The 26,315-nt window shown below is 38.3% G+C and overlaps 2 protein-coding genes across 8 annotated transcripts in view; both read left to right on the forward strand.

Annotated features, from left to right (window-relative positions):
* Positions 1 to 671: 671 nt before the first annotated feature.
* The window catches only part of CPNE1 (copine 1), a 52,332-nt gene continuing 26,688 nt past the window's right edge, over positions 672 to 26,315 (forward strand). For 2 of the 7 annotated variants that reach the window (XM_081194854.1, XM_081194853.1), the window contains exon 1: positions 672 to 800. The gene's annotated coding sequence lies outside the window, so the exon portion shown is untranslated. Of the gene's footprint in view, positions 801 to 1,071; positions 1,201 to 3,903; positions 3,991 to 8,010; positions 8,153 to 26,315 lie in introns of those variants that run through there. The other 5 variants (XM_081194856.1, XM_081194855.1, XM_081194858.1 and 2 more) reach the window with 5 other exon arrangements.
* Positions 8,032 to 12,269, forward strand: RBM12 (RNA binding motif protein 12; the record flags this gene model as incomplete). The annotated part of the gene is made up of 1 exon (XM_081194852.1): positions 8,032 to 12,269. One exon carries the CDS (start codon positions 8,032 to 8,034, stop codon positions 10,672 to 10,674), a length of 2,643 nt encoding a protein of 880 aa, XP_081050978.1. The 3' UTR covers positions 10,675 to 12,269.

The raw sequence follows: 26,315 nt of genomic DNA on the forward strand, positions 1-26,315 counted from the left end.
TAAGGCAACACAGATAAAGTGATTTACAGGAGATAACACGGGGGAAAGGACTACCTTGGTAAACAGAAATATCGGGTTAGCAGAAACATATGACCCAGCTGCTCTTCCGAGACTATCTTCTACCACGAGCAGAAGAAGATAAACAGAAGCAGGAAGAGAAATGACTTGACATTAGCACCTTCCTTGCAGCTATAAGTGAATGGGGCTGCGATTCTGAACACCATAGTAAGTAACCTCTGTGAACTCAGCGGAACTTACTGCCGAATAAGCATGCACGGGACTGCTTTTTCTCTGTTTTTATGTTGTATATATTTGGGTTTGATCATATGGAAACGTGACAGAAGTACTGGCACCTATTGCACAGTATTTCATGGCAGGTCGGTCCTAATGTTTACAAAACTTTCCCCACCCCCTTTCGGCTACTGCTGATAACGTTCCTGTTGTCTTTGGCGGAGTGGCTTTGACCACCTGAAAGCTTTCGCCGCACCAGGCGTGCGAAGACTGCGAAGGTACCACAGGAGGCCACCTCGAAGATGCGCCCGCGCTTTTCCCTCACCAGGGAAGACCCCCCCCCCCGCCCGCTCGCTCCGCTTGCCTTTGCCACACACGCTCTCGCGGCGCCGCCTACCGCAGGCCACACCCTCCTCTCCTCGCCGCAGACGGCCCGGAGGCGGTGCAGGCGGGCGGCCATTTTGTGGCGCTGCTCGGTCGCTGGCGCTGGGGCTCAGCGCGGGGAGCGGGGCCTGAGTGGCGAGTTAGTTCCCTTTCTAACCCACTTTTTTTCCCGTACAGGCCCCTCGGTAAGAACTTAGCACTTCCCTGGCGGCGCCTCCGGCTCGCCGGGGAATCATAATAATAGGTGGGGGAAGCTGGGCTTGTCCGGCTCGGCTGCGAGGGGGGGGGGAGCGTGTTCCCCTCCCACCTCAGCTTGCACAAAGGGCGGGAGGGCGGGAACGAGGCCTGAAGGGAGCGGGGGGGGGTGAGGGCCGCGCTCCGGAGCCTCGTTGGCTCCTCAAGGCCTTGGCCTGTAACTCTCGCGTGGGGTCTGTAGGTTGGACAGGCATTTAGCGTCGCTAAGGCGTTTTGGGCCTGGTGCGCAGGGTTGCTTGCCTGCGCCTGAGCGGCGGTGCTGGTTCGGGGTAGTGGAAGAGCCGCCTATGCGCCCCGTGGGTTTGCGACCCCCGTTTCTTTTGGGGGTAGGTGAGTATCGGCGGCTCCCTTCATAAGTGGCCTAACTAAGCCGGGCTTCCCTGGTAGCACCCCCGGGGCCGGGTCTTAGGGCGGTGCAGGCGCTCCCATTGTAGGGGATGACGGGGGCGAATGGAAGCGAACTCGGTAGTGTAAAACAAAATGGCCTGAGCTGCGGGGGTTTTTTTTCCTTATTTTTTTTTTTGCATCGACCAAAAGCTGCCGCAGTGCGCCGGATTCTCTGGCGTCCAAGTCAAATAAAGACTCGCCCTGGTGCAGATTCGAAGTGGTGCTGGACTCAGTGTGAACAACGCCGTGATGAATTTTCGATAGCTTTCGATTGAGATCTAGCGTCCTCTTTTCAAGGTTTTGTTTTGGTGGGGTGGTCTCCAGGTACACACACCACTGGTTGTTATTTTGGTTAACTGCGCTCTGTGAAATTTCTGGGCCCTTGGTGGTTAACAAAAATTTAAATTCGCGGCATGAAATGATATACCTTACGTGTGAAACCCGGTGTCGCTGTTTTAAGTTGGCTAAAAAGGCTTTAAGAAAGATTTGGTTCTGGAGGATGACTTCGGAGTTTATGGTTGTTCTTTAGGACTCCTGGGGTGGATTTGTTTTATATCTTCACTGAAATGGGCGTACTCTTCAGGTTATATAACAAATTCATATGTAATAGAGCGATAAGGACATCATTTGTATACAAAATTAATTTATCGTTCCGAAATTTGACTTCATAAAAGAGAGCTTCATTGTTTGCTGTATTTTCCTAGTGTCTTTATTTCCTCTGAGGGACATAAATGGAAGGATATTTGCTTTTTAAACAACAGGGCTGTTGTAAATAGGTAAAGTAATTGATGATTATTAGCCAAAGATAAAGGAAGGTGATAGGAATTAAATTTGTCAAATGACAATAGAACAGCTAAACTCACATATAGGTACAAACTGTTAAGATGCTATAAAAAAGGCTTTTCATTTTTAAAAAAGTATTTGTTCTTATGTATTTTGATTATTAGGAAATACTGGCTTTAGTTTTGTGTTGACATTGAATCCATTTATTCCAGCACACTTCCCCTTCCCCAGCTATTGATAAGCATAGTAATCCTACATTTTTAATACTGCTTGTTTGAAACAAAGCTCCAAGAAAATGCTTGGTGTTGGAAAGTTACTATGTACTTAGGAATGTTCTGCTTACCTCATGAATAAAAAAGAAGCTTATCATAGGTTCTATAGGATTTTGGTGTATATTTCGGAACTCAAGGGCAACAGAGTATTCATTGGGCACGAAGGTGTCATTAAGACCAGGGATAAATTAATATGACAGAATATCTCAGCAGATCTGGTAGTATGCTTTTTTTGAAATGGTTTTTGATTTCTGAACATGCTTGCTTGGAATTATGCATGCGGCATAAACCACAGAAAATAGTTATGGGAAAAACTGAGCATGATGGCAGACCCTTTTGTTGAATAGAAATGTGCACTCGGAACTGGTTGGAGAAAAATATCTCTTAGCATTTATATTTTGCAGTGAAATAACCATGTGGAACATTATTAAGCTATTTAGAAATGAAAAATGGTGATCTCTCGAATTGTACAAAAAATTGTCACCAGGATAATTGAAAGATTTCAGATGCTGAAGTTTGGCTTGTGCTGAATAATTCTCACATGAATTAACATATGTCCTAATCTTGAATTGTAAATAGTTTATTAAGGTCAGGTAGTGAATGAGTTATTGGGTTTTGCTGTTCAGACAGGTGTTTTACTTCAGATTTTATGCGGGAATTCACACTGTTTAAGTTTTGTGGTGCTGATGTTGATTTGTTCCTTGAAAGTCTTTGTTTCGATTAATTGTTATTTCCTGTGGTCAGCAAATATACGGTTTTCTTTAAATAAGGCATTATTACAGATATCACCTGTTCATAGAACTGCCTGTCAAACCATTCATGAGATGTGTGGAATTCAGTATTCGTTTTTGTTTCCTTTCTTTAAATGGAAAATATTTTCAGGATCTGCAGATCAGGATTTCCAGATTACATTAGGGTTGTGTGTGTTTAAGTACTAGTGTATATAAACGTGCTGAACGTTGGACACAATGATTGTGAAATACTGTTTGGTCCTGTGCTTTGAGAAGAAGATTGTCCTGTTTGCAATTTATGTTGGATTGTATTTTGATTCTGCAGCTCTAAAATAAGCAAGGTTAAAGAAATAGGAGGAAGTGTATTGTAAGGTATTTGCAGTCTGATTTGGCTTCATCAAATGTGAAATGACTTTGGAAGGATGTTGTGTTTTGGTTTATTTAAAATACTTCTTAATTGGGTGAGAAGTTGTAGCATTAGAAAACTATTCTAGTTTTCTTGATCAGGAAAAATAAACTAGCCCTCTTTATGAAATGAGACAAATCAGCTATCTGAAGAGATAATGCAAAGTTAATTTCTTTAATGAATGTGTTCTGGCTTTTTGTTTGTATTCATTCTCATGTTGAATATTTTTTGTTTTAAAATAAAAGTAATTGTTGCTATCAAAATGTGTGAAGCTGTGGAAAAGACCAAGGAATGTATATTTCATGCACTCTCAAACTTGTGGTTCCCATGTATTGGAGTGCCTTATGATGGACATTGTCCCAGACTGTCATAATACACAGCACATTGTGGACTGCTAACTTTTAGTTATGTGTTGCTTGCATTGATTTTTGCCTCCATTTATTCTTTATTTCAGTCTAAAAGTTGGTTTTAATTGGTTGCCCACAGGATTGCCTTGGCTTCTACTACTTGTTAAGGAAAAAAAACACACCTCTCTTGGCAGGTAAGATACTGAAGATGTATTTATGCTTACTGAACACGCTTGGATAATTCAAAGTACTCAGGAAGATAGAGCTAGTACATGAGTTACTTTAAAAAGTTTAAATCACCAAAACTATATGGAGGTTCCCCCCTCCTTTGTTGGCCTCAAGTTATGATTTTTTTGGTAAAACTTTCTGTGGGTAGAATTCTTTAAGATTGAGGTCTTTTTAGGGTTATATGGTTTTTAAAACACCATTAGCTCTTCTGTATAGCAAGTTTTGTGTAGTTACCCAAATTGTCTAGTCATGTAGGTTTAAAAACAAACAAAACCCAGGTGAGTTCTACTCTCCTAGCTGAAGCTTGGCAGCTAAGTCTTTAATTTGCATTTGGTGTTTGAATACATTTTTATTATAATTGTAGCTCTTTGGTGTTTAGTCAGAAATAATTAATACATTTTGTGATGCACATCAGTGTTAGCTATATATTTGCAAAGTCAGATTTTTATATATCCGTGCCCCCCAAAATACATTCTTTACATATACCATGATGGTTATATCTACAGCCTGTTGTTTTCTGGAAAACTGTACTATTTTGCTGCTCAGTCTTCTATGTAACATTTATGAACTGTTGTTAAATGGCTGTGCAAACATTTGTGTCTTGTATTTTTAAATAAGTATCTCCAGATGAATGAATTATTTAAAATGGAAGGCCATGTTAGGCAGCTTTATGACATTATGGAAGAAATGCATTCTTTGAGATAATGGCCCAAAGATTAATAATTTAGTTTCAAATATTTTTATCCTTCTCTCTATCTAAAATATAATCAAAGCAGCTATTAAATCTAAAACATCAGTAACTACAGTTTGGTATAAAATAAACAGCACAGCATAGCTTTTTGGTAAGTATAAAAGACAAAAGCTTTGTGAACTACCCACATGAAAACAAATAAAGATGGAGCCAAGTAGACATCTCTCAAAATGACGTTCCAAAATATTTGCACATTGTCAGAAAAGGCCCTCTTCCTATAGTCTACCAGTGACATTTCTGGTGATGAAGTATGGAACAAGACTTTGGTGTCTCAATATTTCAGCAGGTTCCTAAGACAGACTTAATAGTTTTGATTAATAGAATGTATATATCTGGACTGGTTTATCTCAAAAATCCTTATGGTTGCAGAGAAAGATTTGGCTGTAAACAATACTTTTGCTTACTTGTGATGATTGAAAGCATGTCCCTGTTTTTGTGTAAGACCAGAATTTTGGTGCACATAGTGCAAGTGAAATACTTATGTAGGTCAGATTAGGAGGCTTCTACGTTTTTCAGACCAAGGACCAGGCTAAAGTGCAGACATGTGTTTGGGCATTTATACTTAATTTTCATCATATAGGCTTTGTCCTCTTTGCGCAGGGTTGCATTCCTGGTGCCTGCACACATCGGAGCGTACATAAGCCTACTCTTTTACGCCCCCAACTTGTGTTCAGACCACTTCCACAGACCACATTTGTTTGGCAGTAGTTCTGCTGTTGCAGTCTGCTTTAGATCCTGGAGCACCAGTTGAATAACTGTGGTAATAAGGTATGCAACAAGGTATCTTCAGACAATACACCTTGATTTATGGACTTAATCTGGAAGTCCGTTCTTAAACCAAAGTGTTCTTAAACCAAGGCATGCTTTCCCATAGCAGCAGGGGCCTCAATTTACAAATGGAACACACTCAACAGGAAGCAGAACATGTTCTGCTTCCAAGGCAAAGTTCACAAACCAAAACACCTACTTCTGGGTATGCAGCATTCTTAATCCAAGTTGTTCATAAACTAAGTTGTTCTTAAACCAAGGTACCACTGTATATTTGTGGTGGGTCTTGAACATGCAAAATTGAATGTTCTTCAAAAACCAGTTGAAGATATTAATAGAACTTGAGCCTCTGTGCAAAGGTTCCAGTCGTAGACACCCTCAATATTATATAACATGGTTTACAGCTTATTCAATCTTTTAACAAAAATGTTTTAGCCTTTTTATGATGTGCTGAGGTCTGTATTCTACTGAATAGGCCTATTCACTCTTTTGATTTTGCTGCTTAGGTTATGATTATAACACTTCTGCAGAATAAATGTTTTGTAGATGTTGCTGTCCAAATAATAATAATAATAATAATAATAATAATGATAGTTTATACCCCACCCATCTGGCTGGGTTTCCCCAGCCATTCTGGGTGGCTTCCAACTGAATATTAAAAACAATACAGCATCTTCCACTAATATGTTGTACTAGTTTTGAATGCTTGCTTTAACTTGTACTAAATTGTTTGCTTGCATTTGAATAATCTACATTTTCTTATGCTTTTAAATTAGGGATTAATAAACTTTTTAAAAGCCTTTTCCTATTTCTCATTTGCAAATCTATTGCATAGTAATTTGTATCTGTGACTGTTATAACATCTTAAAGGTGACACTGCAGATTTCAAACCTGTTTTATTTTAAAAGAAAACTCTTTAATTAAGAGTACTTACTACAGTAAATATAAGCAACATTGTAAAACTGGACAAAATATATTACAACACAAAACCACTGTTATCAGCCTGAAGGGAAGGGTTTAAATAAAACAATAACTATTATAATTATAATTATTTCTACCAGAAACTAAATGAACTTCAGAAAGACTGTGACATCACATTTTCACCAAATATGATGTACAGTATCCAGTCCATCAATAGCCCTTCCAGCACTTAGACATTAGGATGAATGTGAAGTACTCTCTGTATCTTAATGAGATTTAGCATTATTAGTGGATGACTTTGAACATTGCCTCTTTGATCTAGCATAGATATATTGAAAAAATGTTTAAATGAAATTTGCTTCCAGTATTCTGGTGGCATAAGCTGGTTTCCTGATTTGTTTAGTAATGAGAAAATGTGATTGTAAATCCCAGGCAACATGGGACCGTTGGAGCATTTATTTTTCATACTTCTGGCTACTGGCTACTTGGTTGTTTCAGCTAAAGTTCATTTTATAGTTCTCTCTGCAACCATAAGGAAAGAGGAAGGTTCTTCTGATGAGCTTCAACTAAATCAAAGCCAATTTATTGAAAATTTTATGATACTTCAAAAGCAATTACGTAAGTTTTTATCCCTTCATGTTAGCAAGCTGATGAATGGTTTTAAAAGCATTTTCTTTTAACAAAAAAGGGGTTTGTTTTTTAAAAAAGAAGAAATCATGAACATTTAAAATACTATTTCCTTTATCACATTATTTTTCCTAGAGATGCCAGTCCTTTTTTTAATTTAGGAAGGCTTTTAACAGTACTATGTAGCTATTTCAGAGGGGCATTATCTGAAACAGCAACATAATCAAACACAGGGTGCAGGAGAGGTGTATTACTGGTTCCTATCTGACTTCTAAAATACATCTTGCAGTGCCTGGTAATTCTAGAGTTTTCCATCCAAACACCAAACCAAGTATTGGCTTGCTTGTATAAAGGAATTAATGGCTTTGTGAAAGCTGCAGAGTAGGAGGAGATTCTTTAAAAAAACAAAACAAAAGTGAGGAGCAAGGAATAGGCTGGAGAGATTTTATGTCTCTAGATACCAAGCAATGTGATGTATAGGAATTTTGAAGTAGTTATGCATTCCTGTGTGGGACTGAAGTATAAGATTGTGACATAAGATAAGTGTTTTAAAAATAAAAAGTTCGTTGGTGAACAGGAGCCTAAAATACTATTCTAGCCTTGAGCTAAATGAGCTTAATGCAAGAAGTTTGCTTTTGGATTGTCATATCTGAAGCTGGTGTTCTCCAGAAGGATTTGCCTTGGTTCCAGTTTTTGACTGTGTTCTTGTCAACAGCCTTTAACATTCCATATTGCAATTTACTGGAAAGCTTTGATGCAATTGTGCTTTAAAAGTACTTTGTAGAGAAAGCTGCATGAATAAAGATCACAAATTGTAAATTGATTTAAGATCTGCAGGAGCTTTTAAACATAAGTATCTAGGTTAAGCATATGGTGTCTTAAATAGTCTGACCTAGCCGTTGCCTTTTCTCATCTGCAGGTGTGTGTGTTTCAGCGCAGCATGGCTGTGGTCATCCGCTTACAAGGTCTCCCAATTGTGGCGGGGACTATGGACATTCGCCACTTCTTCTCTGGATTGACCATTCCTGATGGGGGCGTGCATATTGTAGGGGGTGAGCTGGGTGAGGCTTTCATCGTCTTTGCCACTGATGAAGATGCAAGGCTGGGTATGATGCGCACAGGTGGTACCATTAAAGGGTCCAAAGTAACACTGTTGCTGAGCAGTAAAACTGAAATGCAGAATATGATTGAACTCAGTCGCAGGCGCTTTGAAACAGCAAATCTAGATATGCCACCAGCAAATGCTAGCAGGTCTGGGCCTCCACCTAGTTCTGGAATAAGTAGCAGGGTGACTCTTCCTACGACAGTACCTAACTTTAACAGTCCCTCTCCTAGTGTAGTTACTGCAGCTACTTCAGTTCATGAAAGCAACAAAAACATACCAACATTCTCCACTGCCAGTATGGGAACTGCTCCTCCTAATATTGGTGCTACTTTTGGAAGTCCCACCTTTAGTTCCACCATACCTAGTACAGCATCCTCAATGAACACAGTACCACCTCCACCAATACCTCCAATTCCAGCTCTGCCATCATTGCCCCCAATGCCTTCCATTCCTCCCATCCCTGTCCCACCTCCAGTACCTACACTGCCTCCTGTTCCCCCAGTTCCCCCAATACCTCCTGTACCTCCTGTGCCACCTATGACCCCTCTGCCTCCTTTATCAGGAATGCCTCCAATGAATCCCCCACCTGTAGCACCTTTGCCTACAGGAATGAATGGATCTGGAACAGCCATGAATCTGAGCACTAACTTGAATCCAATGTTCATGAGTCCCATAAATCCTATTCAGATCAATTCTCAAAGTGGTGTGAAATCACTTCCTATCAATCCAGATGATCTGTATGTCAGTGTGCATGGAATGCCATTCTCAGCAACAGAAGCTGACGTGAAAGACTTTTTTCATGGACTTCGTGTGGATGCAGTGCATATACTGAAAGATCATGTAGGACGAAATAATGGAAATGGATTAGTTAAGTTTTGTTCTCCTCAAGATACATTTGAAGCCTTGAAGCGAAACAGGATGCTGATGATTCAGCGCTATGTCGAAGTTGGTCCTGCAACAGAGAGACAGTGGGTGTCTGCAGGAGGCCATATAACATTCAAGCAAACCATGGGTCCTTCTGGACAAAATCATCCTTCTCCTCAGACTCACTCTATGTCTAAATCACCTAATGGACAGAAAAGATCCAGATCCAGATCACCACATGACCAGGGCTTCTGTGTTTATTTAAAAGGACTTCCTTTTGAATCTGAGAACAAGCATGTAATAGATTTCTTTAAAAAGCTGGATATTGTGGAAGACAGTATTTACATAGCTTATGGACCCAATGGGAAAGCACTTGGTGAAGGTTTTGTTGAGTTCAGAAATGAAACTGACTACAAAGCAGCTTTATGTCATCATAAGCAGTACATTGGAAATCGTTTCATTCAAGTACATCCCATAACAAAAAAAGCTATGTTAGAAAAGATAGAAATGATTCGGAAAAGACTGCAGAACTTCAACTATGATCAGCGTGAGATCATTATGAATACTGAAGGGGAGACTGGCCCTTCTAAACTATGTGCACATATATCCAATATCCCCTACAACATTACTAAAATGGAAATCCTTCAGTTTCTAGAGGGACTGGCAGTGGAAGAGAACTCTATACAAATTCTTGTTGATACTAATGGGCAAGGTTTAGGACAAGCACTGGTCCAATTCAAAGCTGAAGAAGATGCTCGTAAGTCAGAGCGCCTGCATCGAAAGAAACTAAACGGGAGAGATGTTGTGCTAAGAGTTATTTCCCTTGAAGAAATGAGAGAAATTGAGAGAAATCCTCCCTCCCAGGGGAAAAAAATGTTGAAAATGCCATTGCAAGGGAGTGCACTAATGCCAGGAGTGCAGAATGCTGGTGGGGATAAACATACTTTCATAGGTAATAGCCCCAAAGATGCAAACAGTGGTCCTCCTTTTCATTTCCCCAGCAATTTCAGTGGGTCCAATGCATTTGGCCCCCCTCTTCCACCTCCAGGAATAGGTGGTGGCTTTGGTGATTCAAGGCCAGGGATGCCTTCTATTGGAAATAGTGGCCTGCCTGGTCTGCCTGGTTCAGGAATTGATGTTCCGGGTTTTGGAGGTGGGCCTAGCAATTTAACTGGGCCATCAGGTTTCACCGGAGGTCCTCAGAACTTTGGAAATGGGCCTGGTAATTTAACTGTTCCTCCTAACTTTGGTAGTGGACCTCCAGGTCTTGGTGGTGCGCTTGGACATTTAAGTGGACCTCCAGGGTTTGGACCTGGACCTGGAAACTTGCATATTGCTGGGCCACCTGGGTTTGGAGCTGGCTCTGGAAAGCCAGGGCCGACTGTCATTAAAGTTCAGAATATGCCCTTTACTGTATCAGTGGATGAAATTTTGGATTTCTTCTATGGTTACCAAGTAATCCCAGGTTCAGTGTGCTTAAAATACAATGAAAAGGGCATGCCAACAGGTGAAGCAATGGTTGCATTTGAATCTCGTGATGAAGCGATGGCAGCTGTTGTTGATCTGAATGACAGGCCAATAGGCTCAAGAAAAGTCAAACTTGTTCTAGGGTAGCTGGTAATATAAAATGTTTGTAGAATAGATATTAGTGCTGTGATTTATGCATTCAGACTGTTTTATAGTAGCTCCAGGTTAGAACCTATAAATTGTTTAAACTTTCCATTTGTTTTGATTTGACTGGTTTAATTGTTTACAGAGCAATCACTGCAAGGGGAAATGTGCAGTTGTTCTACCAGTACAGATACATAAAGAAGGATTCTCCTCAGTAGAGAAAGTTTGCTAATGCTAAATTAACCATGCAATGTTTATCAAGGAGTCTAGATTGTGTTTTTGTTTTTTGAAATCTTGGATGAGGAAAACTGTCTTGATGAAGTTAGTGATCTCTTAGTGGGTGCTGTTGCAAGCTATTGTAAAATAGGAAGTAGCTATTTCTAGAGTTGGTTAAAAGCTGGCTGAATTTCTTTGTTTACACAGGTCAAAGTTTTTTTGCTTTGTTTTTTTGGGGTTATTTTGCTTATAAGTCCCGAGTTTAACTTTGCAACTGAATAAAGTCTAAGTATACACAGATTGTTTATGTACCTTATTTTTTCAAAGATTCTTGGTGTATGGACAGTGAAATTATGTACATTGAGAAACATATAGGCAGTTTTCCTATACATAAACAGAACAATCTGTAAAATTCCAGCTTTTGTGGAATAATTTTAGTTCATATTTCAACTGACTGTATAGAATAAGGCTTTTGCCACAAGTGCAGATACCTTCATTTATTACTCTGCATCTTTACTGTATGCTTAATATTGAATACATGGAGGTGCCATACCATGCCACAATTTGAAAGTATAACTGTTTGATTAGATGGATTTGTTAGGATTGTATGTTACAGTTGGGATAGGATCCTCATCACTTGGTTTTTGTACACTCTGTATGTTGTGTATATTTTTGAACCACACCCTTCTGAAATATCTTGGTTTATTAAGTGAACATAAGGGACTGATGCAAAGTGTTAATGTTAGCAATCATTTGTGTTACTATGATTCCATGAAATCTTGTGAATTATTGCTATGATCACTTAAGATATTAAAGCATTGAAATGTCTCCCGTCACAAATTGAGTTCTTAAAGTCTTTCCAATAGATTACATTGTTCAAATTCTGTGTAGAATTGTCACTTTCTTGGTAGAACTCTCTAATGAAAGAGGGATGATGCAAATCAAAGACTGTCCATGATTAGATTCAACAAGTTGCCTGAAAAAACACTTGCAAATCATTGTATATTTAAAAAACATTTTAAGCTATTCTGATCCCAGTTAAAGGGAAACAGTGTCCATTTGAGTTGAGTATGATGGAACATCTGAAGTGCACAGCCTGGCATAATGTAGAAGTGGCAACCATTCTATTCTAGTCATCCAGTGTGTTAGGTGATTGAAAAAACATGCTGAATTGCTGCATCATGAGAGGATTTTGCAGTACAGTAATTCAAGGATTGTGTGAAAGTGTTGCAATGAAGTGGTGGCTGTATTACAAATTTTGTAATTCATGGATTTGAAACTGTTTTGACAGGAACAGAGATGGTGCATTCCTGAAAAATGACATGATTGTACTAAACTGTTAAAATTACTAAGCCTCCTGTTAATAAAACTGTCTTTCTGAAGTTTCTTGCTATCTATTTTTAATTGTCTGGTGTGTTTCAACAGCAGACTTCTTTTATTGAACGGTCAATAAAAATATTACATTTTGAGGAAATTGCCTGAATAGGGAATGAGCATTTTCTACTTCTATTTTTAAAGTTTGTCCTCTAATTGCCAACTAGTTTGCAATCATATGGGTATGACTGCAGGAATACAAATCCTGAAAAGTAAAATCATGAGGTTGAACTGAAAGGTTCTGTTTCATGAATGAAATGACTTCTTTCAATCACTGATGACTATTTCCATGGATGGGCAGTCCCTTTAATGAGTGGAATGGAACCTTTGGATTTAGCCCAATGTTTTATTTCAAGAATTGGTTGAATTATGAAAGTAGTATGTAGATGAATTGGTAACCGTACATAAATATTGAAAAATCCTAGCATTGCTTTTGTTGATGTTAACTTCAATTAAACTGGTGGTTTTTAGTCCTCTCTCACTTAATGGTTTTGAACGCTTCATTTCACTTTGAAGTGGGATTGTTAGGATACTTCTGCAAATACTCTAGAAAATACATCAGGGTACTAGGAAACTCTTGTAGATGTGTTTCTTCAGATTGTTATGCAGATGGTGTTTGAAATCCCATCTGATTCATATCCTGTATACTGTTTAAAAATTAAAAAATAGTGCACTAGTAAATCTTTTTTAAAATGAGAGGATATATTTGTCTGAAGTTTTTAAAATTGCAGCTGATCTTGCTAAAACTACTCAAAGCTTAATATTTATATTTGGTGTTTATATACTGTCCAATTAATCATGTTCTCTGGTCAGTGGCTATATTGACACTTTAACACCTCAGTATACATATCAGATATTGGAAAATTCAAGTGATGTTATTGTAGGGGTTTTCTTAGTGGTGTACAAGCTGAAATTAATTTGGGAGCTTGTGTTAAAGTTTTGATGAGAAGACAATTTTTTCCTGGAAAATTCTGCAAGATGGATTGGATCCTAGAAACCACTTACAGAATGTGCTGTCTCACCCACTCCAGGATCAGAGGATCTTTATGTATATGGAGTAGGGAGTTATAAGACACCACAGAACCCACCTTGCATTAACAGAAATTCTTCCCATACTAGAGTCCCCTTTTATTCCAACTCAATGAGTAGAACAAACAGCTAAATTTTGCTTATTTTATCTAAAAACTTCACAGTGCAATCTTATGCCTATTTACTCAGAAGTCAGTCCCATTGAGTTCAATGGGACTTATTCTTAGGTAATTATGTATAAGATTATATTTGCAGTATGATTTCCAGTGTACAACAGATTGTCACCCTCATTGGAGTAGCTAAATAATATTTGTTTAGAGATGAAAGGCCAGAGAAATAAAAGCAATATGTCTTTCAGATTCCAGTTAGATTTGTCTTTAATATTGGAGGTCCCAGTGGCATCTGTTAAATGAAACACATTTCACCAGTTTCACCTAGTGTGCCTGCTGCAGTGCCTCCTGGGCATAATTCGCCTTTCTACAGATCTTTGCTGTTAACATCCACACTCCATAGTGTTGTATGTAGGGTGTCCAAACTTCACTTGAAATAGCTGCTTGGAACTTATCCTGCCATTATATATTATGTTTTAATCTTAATTCAGTTGGTTGGATCCTGAGAGAAAATGAGTGGAACTCTGCTCACACAATGGGGTTTTCTTGGCTCATCTTCCACACATCAATCTTCTGTGCCTCCTGAAAAGCTGTTCCTGAAGGTCAAGGGTCCTTTTGAACTCTGTATGATGGGGCATGTGACTGCAGCAGGAAATGGGTACAGCTTGAGAGGGCTGCCTTGTACAAATGGAAGTGCCTTTCTGCTTTTAGGAAATATCTTTGGATCCAAGGCATTGAGTACAAGTAAAGTACTGGTCTTGATTGAAAGTTCAGAATTGGGGCTTCTGAAGGGTGTCTGATTCTGTGAGAATGTCTAAATTCCTTGAGATCTTTAGAGAACCTACTGTGGGTGCCCCTGCTTTTGGAGATTCAGTGGATGACTAATGGGGATAGGGTGCTGTGAGTGGTGATGTCCAATTGATTGAATAAATTGATAGAACCACTTAGCTAGCCCCTAACTTTGCTAGCCTTTAGCTAACATTGGGGAGCATTAGATGGATTTAATTATATTTTTTGCTCTGCTAACGTTATTTAAGGAGCAGTATTGTAGAAGGCATAGTGAGTCTTGTTTCTCAACATGTAGCTGATGTTCTCTAAGAGTATGAAATTAATATACTTCTATATGAACCAATGGCTTCAAGTTACAAGAAAGGAGATTCCAACTAAACATCAGGAAAAACCTCACAGTAAGAGCTGTTCGACGGTGGAACGGTCTCCCTCGGGAGGTTGTGGACCCTCCTTCCTTGGAGGTTTTTAAGCAAAGGTTGGGTGGCCATCTGCTATGGATGCTTTAACTGAGATTCCTGCATTGCAGGAGGTTGGACTAGATGACCCTTGGGGTACCTTCCAACTGTACAATTCTATGATTCTATAATCCAGTTTTCTAGATTTTGATTAGAATTTTATAAACTGCCTTTCTGCTTTAGAGTATTTGAAGCAGTGTTCAGGAAAAACACCTAATAGTACACTGCCAGAGTATACAGCACTTTATTAAATCAAATACCACACAGTTATTCACCATGAGGAGGCTACTTACTAAATTCTAACTACGAGAAAGAAGAAAAACATATAGAAGAGAGATAAAGGTGGAAGGAATAATTTTTGTGTTCAGCTGCATACATTTAGGCATTTTGTCTTTGGGTGAGAAGCCTTTATGGAAGATAGATGTTTTGAGATGTGATGCAATATTGATTTATAAAGAGGAGCAAACAGTAGAGCCATTTAAGTGAGCAGTGGCTTTTGGGAAGCAGAGGACACCAAACATGATGGTGCCCATTATTATGACACTTCACTGTAAACACAACTATTTATAATGACTTAAAATAATTTCTCTTAGAAGACGCTATTGTGTTAAAACCAAGGACTCCCATTTAAAAATATATATATATCAGATATTGTGTTAGAAAATAAAGCTACCACTTGGTGATTCAGTTAAGGAAACCTATGCAAATAAGCAGGTTTCCTTGTATTTTTTATTTAACCAGATTTCTATTTTATTTAATTGTAAGCACCTCTAAGAAGTTTACATAAAATATATAATATTACAACAAAGAATAAATAAATACTGCCTCAACAAAGAAGTTTTTAGCAGGCACCAAAAATAGTACAGCAAAGGCACCTGTATAATGCCGAAAGGAATTGCGTTCCAGAGGAGGTGTGGCATTAACAGCATTGTAGGCAGTATTGAGTTCAGTACACTAAATAGGGGTCAGCAGCTGGAAGTGCTTGTGCCAAATTCATCCAGCCAGCAACACAGAGGCAGAAGAGATGTTGAGGCTGCTGTGGCATCAGCTTGCTGGCAGGCCACTTTTTTGGGACTGCATGTGGGATTTTGGCAAATAAGCACCCACTCATTAAAGTGAGAGGAAATTCAGTGAGAGGAAAACACTGCTGACTAGCAGCATACAGAAATTTGTTTTTGATCTGTTGTTGGTCTGCCGGTGCATAAGACAGTCCTTACACTGCATAAGTGATTGATTGTAAAGAGCATATGGAAGGGACACTGCCAGATTTCTGAAATTGTGATAATTTCTCGTAGTGAAAAATGCTTTGTTTTGGTGTTTCTATTCTACATAGCATGGTTACTTGTGCAAGGAACTTGGCTTTGTGTTTGTATTTTTTTTAAAGCAAAATTCTGCATGAAAAGAAGAAAATTCCTGCAGCCTGTCTAAATTACACAACTTAATTTTGCTTGCTTCTGCTTCTCCTTATTTATTGCCCATGCACTTAATCTCTGTCCATGATACCTAGAGACTTGGACTTTGTATTCAAAGTTTTCATGTAAATCATGGTTTTATGTATTTATGCAGACTTGTATACAGGCAGCTTTATTATTTTATTTGTTGTGTGTGTGGCCAAGGACATATGTCTCTCCCAGTATATCTTCACAGCTGCCTTTATGAAGAATAGTGACTGTCCAAGGATTTACACAGTGCTCTTCATGGCTTAGTGGGGATTTGAATGTGGGTCTCTCCTAGGTCCAACAAAATTCTGTTGTAGCTTAGGTGTGTGTGCACAACTGTCCCCTGTTGTAACTATTATTTTTGGTGCAAGACTTAAGTTCTAATTGGTGGCAATAAAGTTTATTGCAAAATGTGCCTGAGCATATGAAAAGTGATAGGTTGCAGGTACTCAAGCTACAATTGCAGCAATTGAGAACTTTTTCGGGCAGCCTTTCTTTTGATTTCAGGTCCTTTCTGCGGATTTTGAGATTTGTAGGTTAGCTAGCTTTGGCCTTTGCAGTACAGTGTTTGGTGAAATAGTTACTTGCAACAAGTTTAGAAAATTATTGCTTTTCCTTTCTTCTGACATGTACTTCTTTTACTCAGAACAAGTTTAAATGTATTCAGCACTTAGATGGTTTAGCTCACAAGTTTATTAATACATGGGCCTTCCACCAAAAACCGAATGTGTCATATGTGAGAGACAGATATTTTTGTGCTAAAATTGGTTACTATGGTGCAGCAGAACATTAGTTTGCAGGTTCAATATGAGGTTTGTGCTCTACCTTTTAAACCATGATTTGCTGAATGATCCTCTTAAACTTGTTTAGGTGTAGTTAACAGATAGTTCTCAAATACATATAGATTAATTCCAGAGTAGTTGTTCCCAAACTTTTTTTCCCCATGGGCCACTTGAAAATTGGTTGGCAGACCACTTAGTTATTTTTCTTCCTGTTGTAGCAATTGTCATGCACTTGCAAATGCTGTGTGATTTTTACTTGTATTTAATTGTATTACAACTTGTATTCCAGAGAATAAAATTGTAATACTATATGCGAAATGAAAAGATAAAATTCAAATGAATATTTATTGTGGACATGCTATGGATCACATGGGTGAAGCTTGCAGACCACAGTTCAAAAACCCTTGCTATAGAATCTTGTTAAAGTTTCCAGAACAGTGAAACTTTGCATACAAGTAATGCAATGCTTAATTTAAGATGCATGCAGGGCCCTTGGGAGAACTATCCTTTTTTGGTTGGATTATTCAAACATTTTTTTCTTGCATTCTTTACTGTTAAGCTGTAGGTCTAGTGTTGTGTATTGGATCTGGTTATTACTATGGACAACATAATTAGAATCTAAACTTTGACTATAGAATACAAGAAAATCTGCTGTATAGATTGAAAACTTCCTTTAGCAAATCAGTGTTGTCAGTCATCCTTTGTCTGTTGGCTCTATCACTGGAAAATGGTGGTATTTTGACACTGGCCTATCAAGAATACGGTTGTGATGCTAAAGAATCCGGAGAATAACATCACATTTAATATACATCACTTTAAGGTAGGTAAAACGTCTAGCTACATGGTTGATTGGCAGTCAGTGCATTTAATTTGCTTGGATTAGCTCTCAGGGTTCTAGCAAAGTGTTTTGTTCATATCTATGACTCATGTGGCCCTCCTGGTAGTATTCCTAAACCACCTCAAAGGTCTATAAGCTGTAAGACAGTTGGCTCTGCTTACCCACTCAGTGATGATGACCAAAAATATTTCTCACTCTATCACAAGATAGTACAAGTGTCAAATCTCCTAAAGAACAGATACTATGATAGATTTGAACTTTGCGGACTTAATACTAGTGCAGAAAAAATTGTGGTCATTGTGTGGATGAGCAGTACCAGCTACCTTAAGGTTATTGTAAAGACTACATCCCTTGAAAAAATAGATTTTGAAATGCACCAGGAACACAGAATAGTCTGCCCCTCCCATCATTATTGTGCGTTTCTTTTCTTCAGCATTCCTTATATATGTTGGATACCTCTTGTAAACCTAAATACTACCTTCATCTAAGAGGTTTATTTATTTATTTTTATGTCATTTATCTTTCACTTAATATTTAGAATGTCTTAAGTGATGTACTTTTAAAAAAAAGAATAAGGATTATTAAAATTCATAATAGCAGTAAGAAACTACTTGAAAACCACTGCTTTGAGAGTCGTCGTCCCCCCCGGCATACAGGTATACGTTTTATGAAATAAGAATAATAAATAAATAAAGTGCCTGCTGAAACAGGAAAGTCTGTCAAGTACCTGAAATTCAGTAGGGAAGAGTTCTGCATAATCTCAAAGCAGATTATCAAATTTGGTAGAAATTCAAATTAGACAAAACTAGAGAACACATTTCCATGTAATAAGGAATGTGCAGTCAACACTGGAAAAATCATTCACTCAAAGTTAACCACCTAAAATTTGGTGCTGCTAAGAATTGAGAATTCTTTTGTTTCATTTATGTACAGGGCTGGCTGTTAGGAATTCTTCTTTAGAATGAAGGCTCAGAGCAGCTTAAGTAGCAGCCTCCTGCCTACCCACCCAGTAACTGGATTCACTCTTGCTTAGCTTCACTGGTGCACTCTGTGATCTCCAGTTGAAGGGTGGTATACAAATTTAATAAATAAAAATTATAAATTATAGACTTTCCTAATAGAGCTACTCCAAAGGGAAATGCTAACAATAACTATATGCAAATTATGCACTTGCTTAGTAGGGAGAGTTTATTTAACCAATGCATGATTTTTCTATTGAAACTGAGAGGTGGCCATTGAATTTCCTTACATGTATGCAGAAGCATTTCATGCTGCCTACAGAAGCTGCTTTGTATCCAAGCTTACGATGTTTCCAGGCATTCAATACAGTAACTTCTAAAAGGTGAAGATTAGACATTGATTGCCAGTCAATGACAGGTGAGTTACAAGACTCAGGTTTTGTTAAAATGGTATCTTAAAGACAACCATGAACCATTACCAGTGTTGTCTTTGTAACAAATTTACCATGTAGTACTTGCAGTATAGATCTGGTGCTGGAAAGAAACAAGTGGCTAAAGAATGAACTAAGCATACACAATGAGAAATGGTGGGAAATACACTAAACAATAATACATCCTGGCGTTTGGTCGGGTTTCAGCTAGAGGAGGCTTGCAAAATCCCCCAACTTTCAAACAGTAAATAACAAATAAGGTTCTAAGTTGAGCAGCTGTTTTCTCTATAGTTAAGGGAAGAGGATATGCTGATCATCATCACAAATGGGAACTGAAGGTTTCACTGAGATAATGAAACTGCATCTATAATGGCTTATTGCAGGGGTTCCCAAATTCGCCTGGGGACTGAGCTTCATTCAGGTGGTCCACAGTGTGTTTGTGGATTTGTGGTTGAATGTGGGGGGTCTGCACATCCATTTCATTAAATAGTCATACTGATCTTTAATTGTATTTTAATTGCTTCTTTTATTTATTACCTTCTATGGAAATCAAATTGTAATACAATATGTAAAATAAAAGATGCAATTAAAATACAATTAAAATCATGCAGCATATATCATAATTTAATACAATTACCACAACCAACAGAAAAGTCGGTAAGTGGTCCTCCAAGACCTTCAGCAATTTTCAAATGGCCCATGTGGGGGAAAGCATGGGAACCACTGGCTTATTGGTTTCTGTGGGATTACAGGGCAGAAACTAGCTAGTTAGCATTCTCTGCTAGTAGCCTTTCAGAGAATACAGAGCAGCTGACAGATGACTTGACAGCTGTTTCACTTGTCTGGTTGCAAATGTGTGTTCCACTCTATATGCCCCATCATACACGCATTTTTAGGTTTGTGTGTAAACTGTTTTAAATGTACATTAAGGTGGTTTGGCTTGTGACAATATCCTTCTTGAAATCATAATTACTTGGAAGTAAAATGATACAAGTATAGTCACTAATGTGCTGCAAGGAAGGATACAGTAAACTTAAAAATGTAGTATTGCAATGTTAAGGGAGGTTGGGATGGAGGAAAAGTAGAAATGACATTCAAACAGAACATTTTTGCATAAACATGTTTGCTGTGTGTAGCTGTATGCTTGGTTATGTATAACATACTCAGAGAAGACTGGTTTATGTTGGTATTTGCTGATTTCACGTACAGCCATAATGTCTCATACAAAGGAGTCCTTGGCATTTAAACTTAGTGTTTTCATCCAGCGTAGTAGTATTTTAATTGTCGGATTGCACCTCTGTGCTGCATTATCCATAGTTACTTTGGTGAATGATTTTTATGTATTCTTCTAAATATATGACCTCAGAACACTTTAGCAGGAGTTAATGAAAAATTAATTCAGCCTTCTACTCTATAAGGGGATCCATTTCTACCACTAGTTGCTTTGAATCTCGAGCAGGAATAACTAATGCTGTATGTTTTAATTCGAAATCCTTACTGCTAAATAGCAGCAGAAAAATGTAAATGCATCAGTGATAGGCACAGGGATTACTCCTAAGCGTAGTAGAAAAGTTGTTCTCATGGAGGAGACTGACTAACCAGATGTCACTGGATTTGCACTTGCATAAGCTTAGCCTATATTTGTGGTTGTTAGATGTGTACAGAGTTTGGATAAAGATACCCATTTAGTAGAACTATAAAGCAAGAGTATCCTGCTTATGGGAATTATTTGCAGTCTTAACTATTGCTGCCAACATTGCAAAGCTGATTCTGCAGTTGGGCTGTCCCTCAGTGTGTTCACACTACAGTTTTTGATTAAACGTCTGCTACTGTGCCTAAATTTATGAAGAGTCTTGGGTATGCTGGGATTTGAAACTGGTCAAACAATAGGCGTTCAGAGGATTAATTGTAAAATAAAAGCTTCTGAGTCCAAGTCAAGAAGGAGATTAAAACAGATTTCAGATTCTTTTCTGAAGGCACAGCTGGGGTTTGTATATGCAGCACAAAGCAGTTTGTTATTTTTTCCAAAAAGTCGCACTGTTTTGCCTGTCAGGCACTTTGGAATCAAGAATAATGCAGGAGAACATTGCCCGTTGTCCATCGTTCATAACTGCAATGAGAGATGGAGCATCGTTTCCTATTGTATCCTCAGCTGTAGTGAGGGAAATGGCCAGATGAGCCATATGCATGGCCAGATGCATTGACTGTGCAGCTAATAAACATCTCTGTAAACTGAACTTTGAAAAGTAATAAACATTCAGCTTCCTCTTCAGTGTAACCTCTGACAAATTTCCCATATGGAAGGCTAGTTGCATGCTTCTAAACAAAAGTGATCTATATGTTTTACCTGGTCTGTGAAAGAGTGGTCTGTATCTGGAAAGCAGAGAAGCCTGTCATTGAGGTGAAATGTCCCATCACGGTTCCACTGCTTCAGCTTCTTGAATAATACAGGGTATTGTACTTCTAAAGCAAATACACTCAAACATGCATACCCTATGAAGTGCCATTTTTGGATGAAACACTGAAGTCGCTGTGCGAGAATGAGAATAACAGAAAATGAGAGGAGGAAACGGATTTCAGTTCAGCCATCGTATAAAGTGTTGAATGAGATTAGCAGCATGGATGTGTGTTCTCATCGACACTGCGATGCAGACACCAATGAGCATCCTGAAATCAGAAACATGAAATGTGGATAGCAATGTGCATCCATGTCTTGCTTCCATCTGAATGAACATTTGCATCAGGTTGCACACACAGCCTGCTGCGATGGGACAAAAGTTCCAAAATTTGTATCTACAATATCTTGCAAACATGAAATGCTTATAATATTACACTATGTAGGCAGGTTGAAGGAGCCCAGTAATAACAGCAGTATTAAAAGTGAAAAAGGCACCCACCCCCCACTAGAAAAGTAGGAATGAAAAAAACAGACCTTGTCAGGTGAATTCAAAGACATTATTAAGTAGATAGCTTAAACAGACATGCTTAAGACATGTTTAAAATAGAAAGAACACTCACAGGTGAAAATGTAATTCCTCAGAGACTCAATACATTTCTAATGAGCTAAAGAACTATTTTGTAGATGAGAGACTCTTGGATCTAACTTTTATATATAATCCATGAAGACTTAAGTTACATTCATGCCAAAGCTATGAAGGCAATGAAAACGTTGTATACTAGCCACAAATCTCTTCCCACCCCTTCTAGTTAGCAAATATCATAGTTACCTACCAATATTGTGGCTTGTAAGACCAGCTTTTTAAAAAGTCCGAATAGTTTAGCATTGTGCTAAACTAGCTTTTGAAAATGAAATTTGAGCAACATTTGTTTACATGTACTGCAACAAATCGGAGAACCTAAAATGAGACAGCAACATTGAAAAATGCAAGTGAAATATGGAATTCAACTTAGTTTATTGTGTGATGATTATATCACTTAAGGAATAAGCCCAGGCTAGGAAGTGATAGAAAATAATAGCATTTCTTGATCTTAAGTAGTACATGAAGTTCTGGTCAGCTTAACTCAACTGTATGAAACTGCAAGCTACGAAAAGGGAGTTATTGATCTGGAAAGCTTAGGCGGAAAGAGTTAAGAAAACTTGGTGGAAACCTTTTTAAAAAAACACCTTTCATACAATCATAGTTCCTTAGCATTCAACAAGCTCATGGCAAAGGAAATAAGTGGTTCATGACACCATAAACGTGCCGTATTGGCAGTTGTAAGCGGGGGTGGAGCTTAGAAAGCCACTAAAGATGCTCATTCTACCCAGAGTAGTCCTGTTGAAATAATAAACATGGCTAACATGCCCATTAATTTCAGTGGGTCTACTCTCAGTAAAACTCAAGCCGCAATCTTTAATCTTAATGAGGTTTGAGAATTAGGAATGGATTAGTAGAGATTGTAGTATGCAGTGGTCTGGGTAATTGAAAATGATTCCCGCATTGCAGGGGTTGGACTAGATGATCCTCAGGGTCCCAACACTGTGATTCTATGATCGGGAATACATTGGAAACAGTAAATGACGGTTCAACCAAGTAAGGTTTTTCATCTTGCAATACCATACTCTGCAGCAATGTACTTGCTGGTAAGTGCTCACATATAAAGGATTGCTCAGTTGGTTAGAGTGTTGTGCTAATAACACCGAGGTTGTAGTTTTGCATATTCCTGCATTACAGGGGACTTGGACTGGATGATCCTCGGGGCCGTTTCCAACTCTACAATTCTATGATTCTGTGACTGGGGGGGAAGGATTAGAATGGTGCAGTTGATACTTTCTGCAGCGCTAAATGAAGTATGTATGTTGTGGGTAGTGTTGTGGGATAGGTCAGAGGGTAGGATGTGAGATGCTCCATTTAAGCATCCAAAGCTCACACAGCAAGTCTTTGAATTCTTAAGCTAATCAAAGTGGGCTAGATAACCTCAAATATAGACACAGCATTGCAGCGTCTGTGGGTAAAGAAAAGGATAGGGGTTTGAGTTATTCACCTAGTTACCTTCCTGCTCTGTTGCTCCATTTCTATAGAATCCTGCAAATGTCTGTCTCATATTTAATGAAAATCCACCTTCCTCATCTTATGCAAGGAAATCACCTGTTGAGTGCAGCAGAGTAAATAACACAGCATTGTGTATTGATTCACTGAACAATGCTGCTATCCATATTCTGTGCATATTGTGACCCTGGGGATTTGTTTGGAGAGTGCAGTAGAAATCTGTAAATAAATAAAACCATGATTGTAGTGAAACAACAAGTGAACTGCTGCTACATAAATTGATCTTTGAACATTTTCACTGCTGTGCTATTCTCTTGAGCAATTTCTTCCACTGCTTCAATTAAATACTGTGGTGATCCAATGATGCTGAGATACATATCACATTATTGCTTACTACTGCTTTCCTTTTTTTCACATCTGGAAAATGGGTATAAGTATGACAGATGCATCAAATAAAAAGCAAAATGCAGAAGGAACATTCTGGATTAAGCTGATAAACAAAAAGCAAGCAATGCTTCTGACTGAGAAATGCAAAATAATGTCCATCTGTTGAGAAATATTGATAATAATTCCAGCTACACAGTTTTCAATTTTAAATAGATGGGAAAGCAATTTACTAGAATATCAGCAGGCCATTTCTGTGGTCAAAAGTTATTAGAAGCTAAAAAACAGTACAAGAATAAGATGCAATCAGTACAACACAGTCTCTGTGGCCAAATCTTCTTACCTTTCCTTATAAAAAACATACAAAAATGAAAATAGAAACAATTTAAGATGAGCACCCAAATTCATGATTCTCTATTGATTCTAAAATATAATTACCGTATTTTTCGCTCTATAAGACGCACCAGACCACAAGACGCACCTAGTTTTTGGAGGAGGAAAACAAGAAAAAAATATATTCTGAATCTCAGAAGCCCGAACAACAAGAGGGATCGCTGCGCAGTGAAAGCAGCAATCCCTCTTGCTGTTCTGGCTTCTGGGATAGCTGCATAGCCTGCATTCGCTCCATAAGACGTGCACACATTTCCCCTTACTTTTTAGGAGGCAAAAAGTGAGTCTTATAGAGCAAAAAATACGGTAATTGACCAGACTGATGTGTCAGTAGTATAGTAGGAAAGATTTGTATGCCCATTCTGAAAGAATGAACTTAACAAAGAGGTACAAAGAAATGACTTTTGCTGTATAAATTACATTATAAAGTCTAGTGACGCTATTATATTCAAAAGGTCTAGAAAATGGAAATAACATATAACATCTTATTGGCTCTTTGCCAAGAAGTACCTGAAACCTCATTCATATATGCAGTGCCTTTTCCTGGGGGTACGCAGGGGGATGCATACCCCTAAACATTTTGTGAATCTAACTTTGACCTCATTGAGGGGTAGTATTTCAATATGAGTAGGAAATTGAGAGTACCCCTAAACATATTTTTTTTAGAAAAAAGCACTGCATATATGTGACCTGACTTAACATTACTGAATGGGAGTAAACAAAAGATATATTCCTCAATGATGGCACTTGGTTCAATTTCCTATCTTCTAGAAAAGAAACTAACCTGCTATTCAGTTAGGGTTATGGTGCATAAAAATCCCTGTTCAAAGGTTTGGGTTAGAAACTCTGGCCCGGGTTTAGACCTTACCTAGTAAGCATTTGTGGAAACTAAATCTTGGCACTGTTCAGCTGTAGAAAGGAAATATGGTGAATTCATTGAGGAATATCAGTCATAGCCAACTTCTTGGCATATGTGTCACATGCAGAGTTCAAAGAGTGTAACAAACTAGAGCATTTATCCTTTGATGCAGTCGAATGAGATGAGAGTAGCAAATAGTGTAATTTAGGCTATGTTATGTGATAGCTAGCTGTTGGTTCCTCTGCCACATTGCACCCTAATTCCAGGTTTGCCACCCATTGTATATTTTACCTTGTAAATTAGTTTTCTTAGCTCCTTTCTCTTGTAAACTCTTAGCACCTGTCTGAAATGCAGATTAAGAAACTATTTGGGGTAGATTCATAGTTTAACAGCAGAGAGAAATATGATTATAAAAGGCATCTGTCTCTCATTATTGTAGGATTTGACTAGTTAGAATGAGCATTTGAAAGAATTTGCTAGCTTGACCACTGTTGAATCCATGGGTGGCATCACTCATTTTGGGTTTAGACCTTACCTTACACAGTAATTGTTTACATATTTCTCCTTATTAGACTTTTTCAGTAAAAAGATCAGTATTACTTGTCTGAATGCTTGTAAACTAATGAAATAATTCTTACTGCTTCCGGAACATGTTTTCAGACATATGTTTGTGACTCATTCTTCAGCTTTTAATAAGTAAATGCAAACTTTTGAGCTGATTCTAAATCTTACAAATTGTTGGTGGGCTACCTGTTCATAAACTCTGACATCAAGATAAAAGCAACAAATCTAAAATTTGAGGGTTTAATAGACTCTGAACCTCTAGACTCCAAAAGAGGTCTCTAAAGCACAAGACCTACAAAACAGTTGAAGTGTTGCAGGAAAAAGCAACTGTATACTACAGCAGTCCTGTTTATCTTCATACTCTTCTGTGCTACAGGGGAGGATATTCAGAAAATCATTTGACTTTGAATGCATTTCACAGTTCTAGGGCTTTTTCAGAATGTCTTATTGCACTGTAACTATAACCCAGTTACAGTTGCATATGTGAGCCAAACATTTTACTGCCATTCTCAGTAATGTGGTGTTTGGGCTTTCA

Source organism: Podarcis bocagei, assembly GCF_964188305.1.
Source record: "Podarcis bocagei genome assembly, chromosome: 5".
Classification (NCBI taxonomy): Eukaryota; Metazoa; Chordata; class Lepidosauria; order Squamata; family Lacertidae; genus Podarcis; species Podarcis bocagei.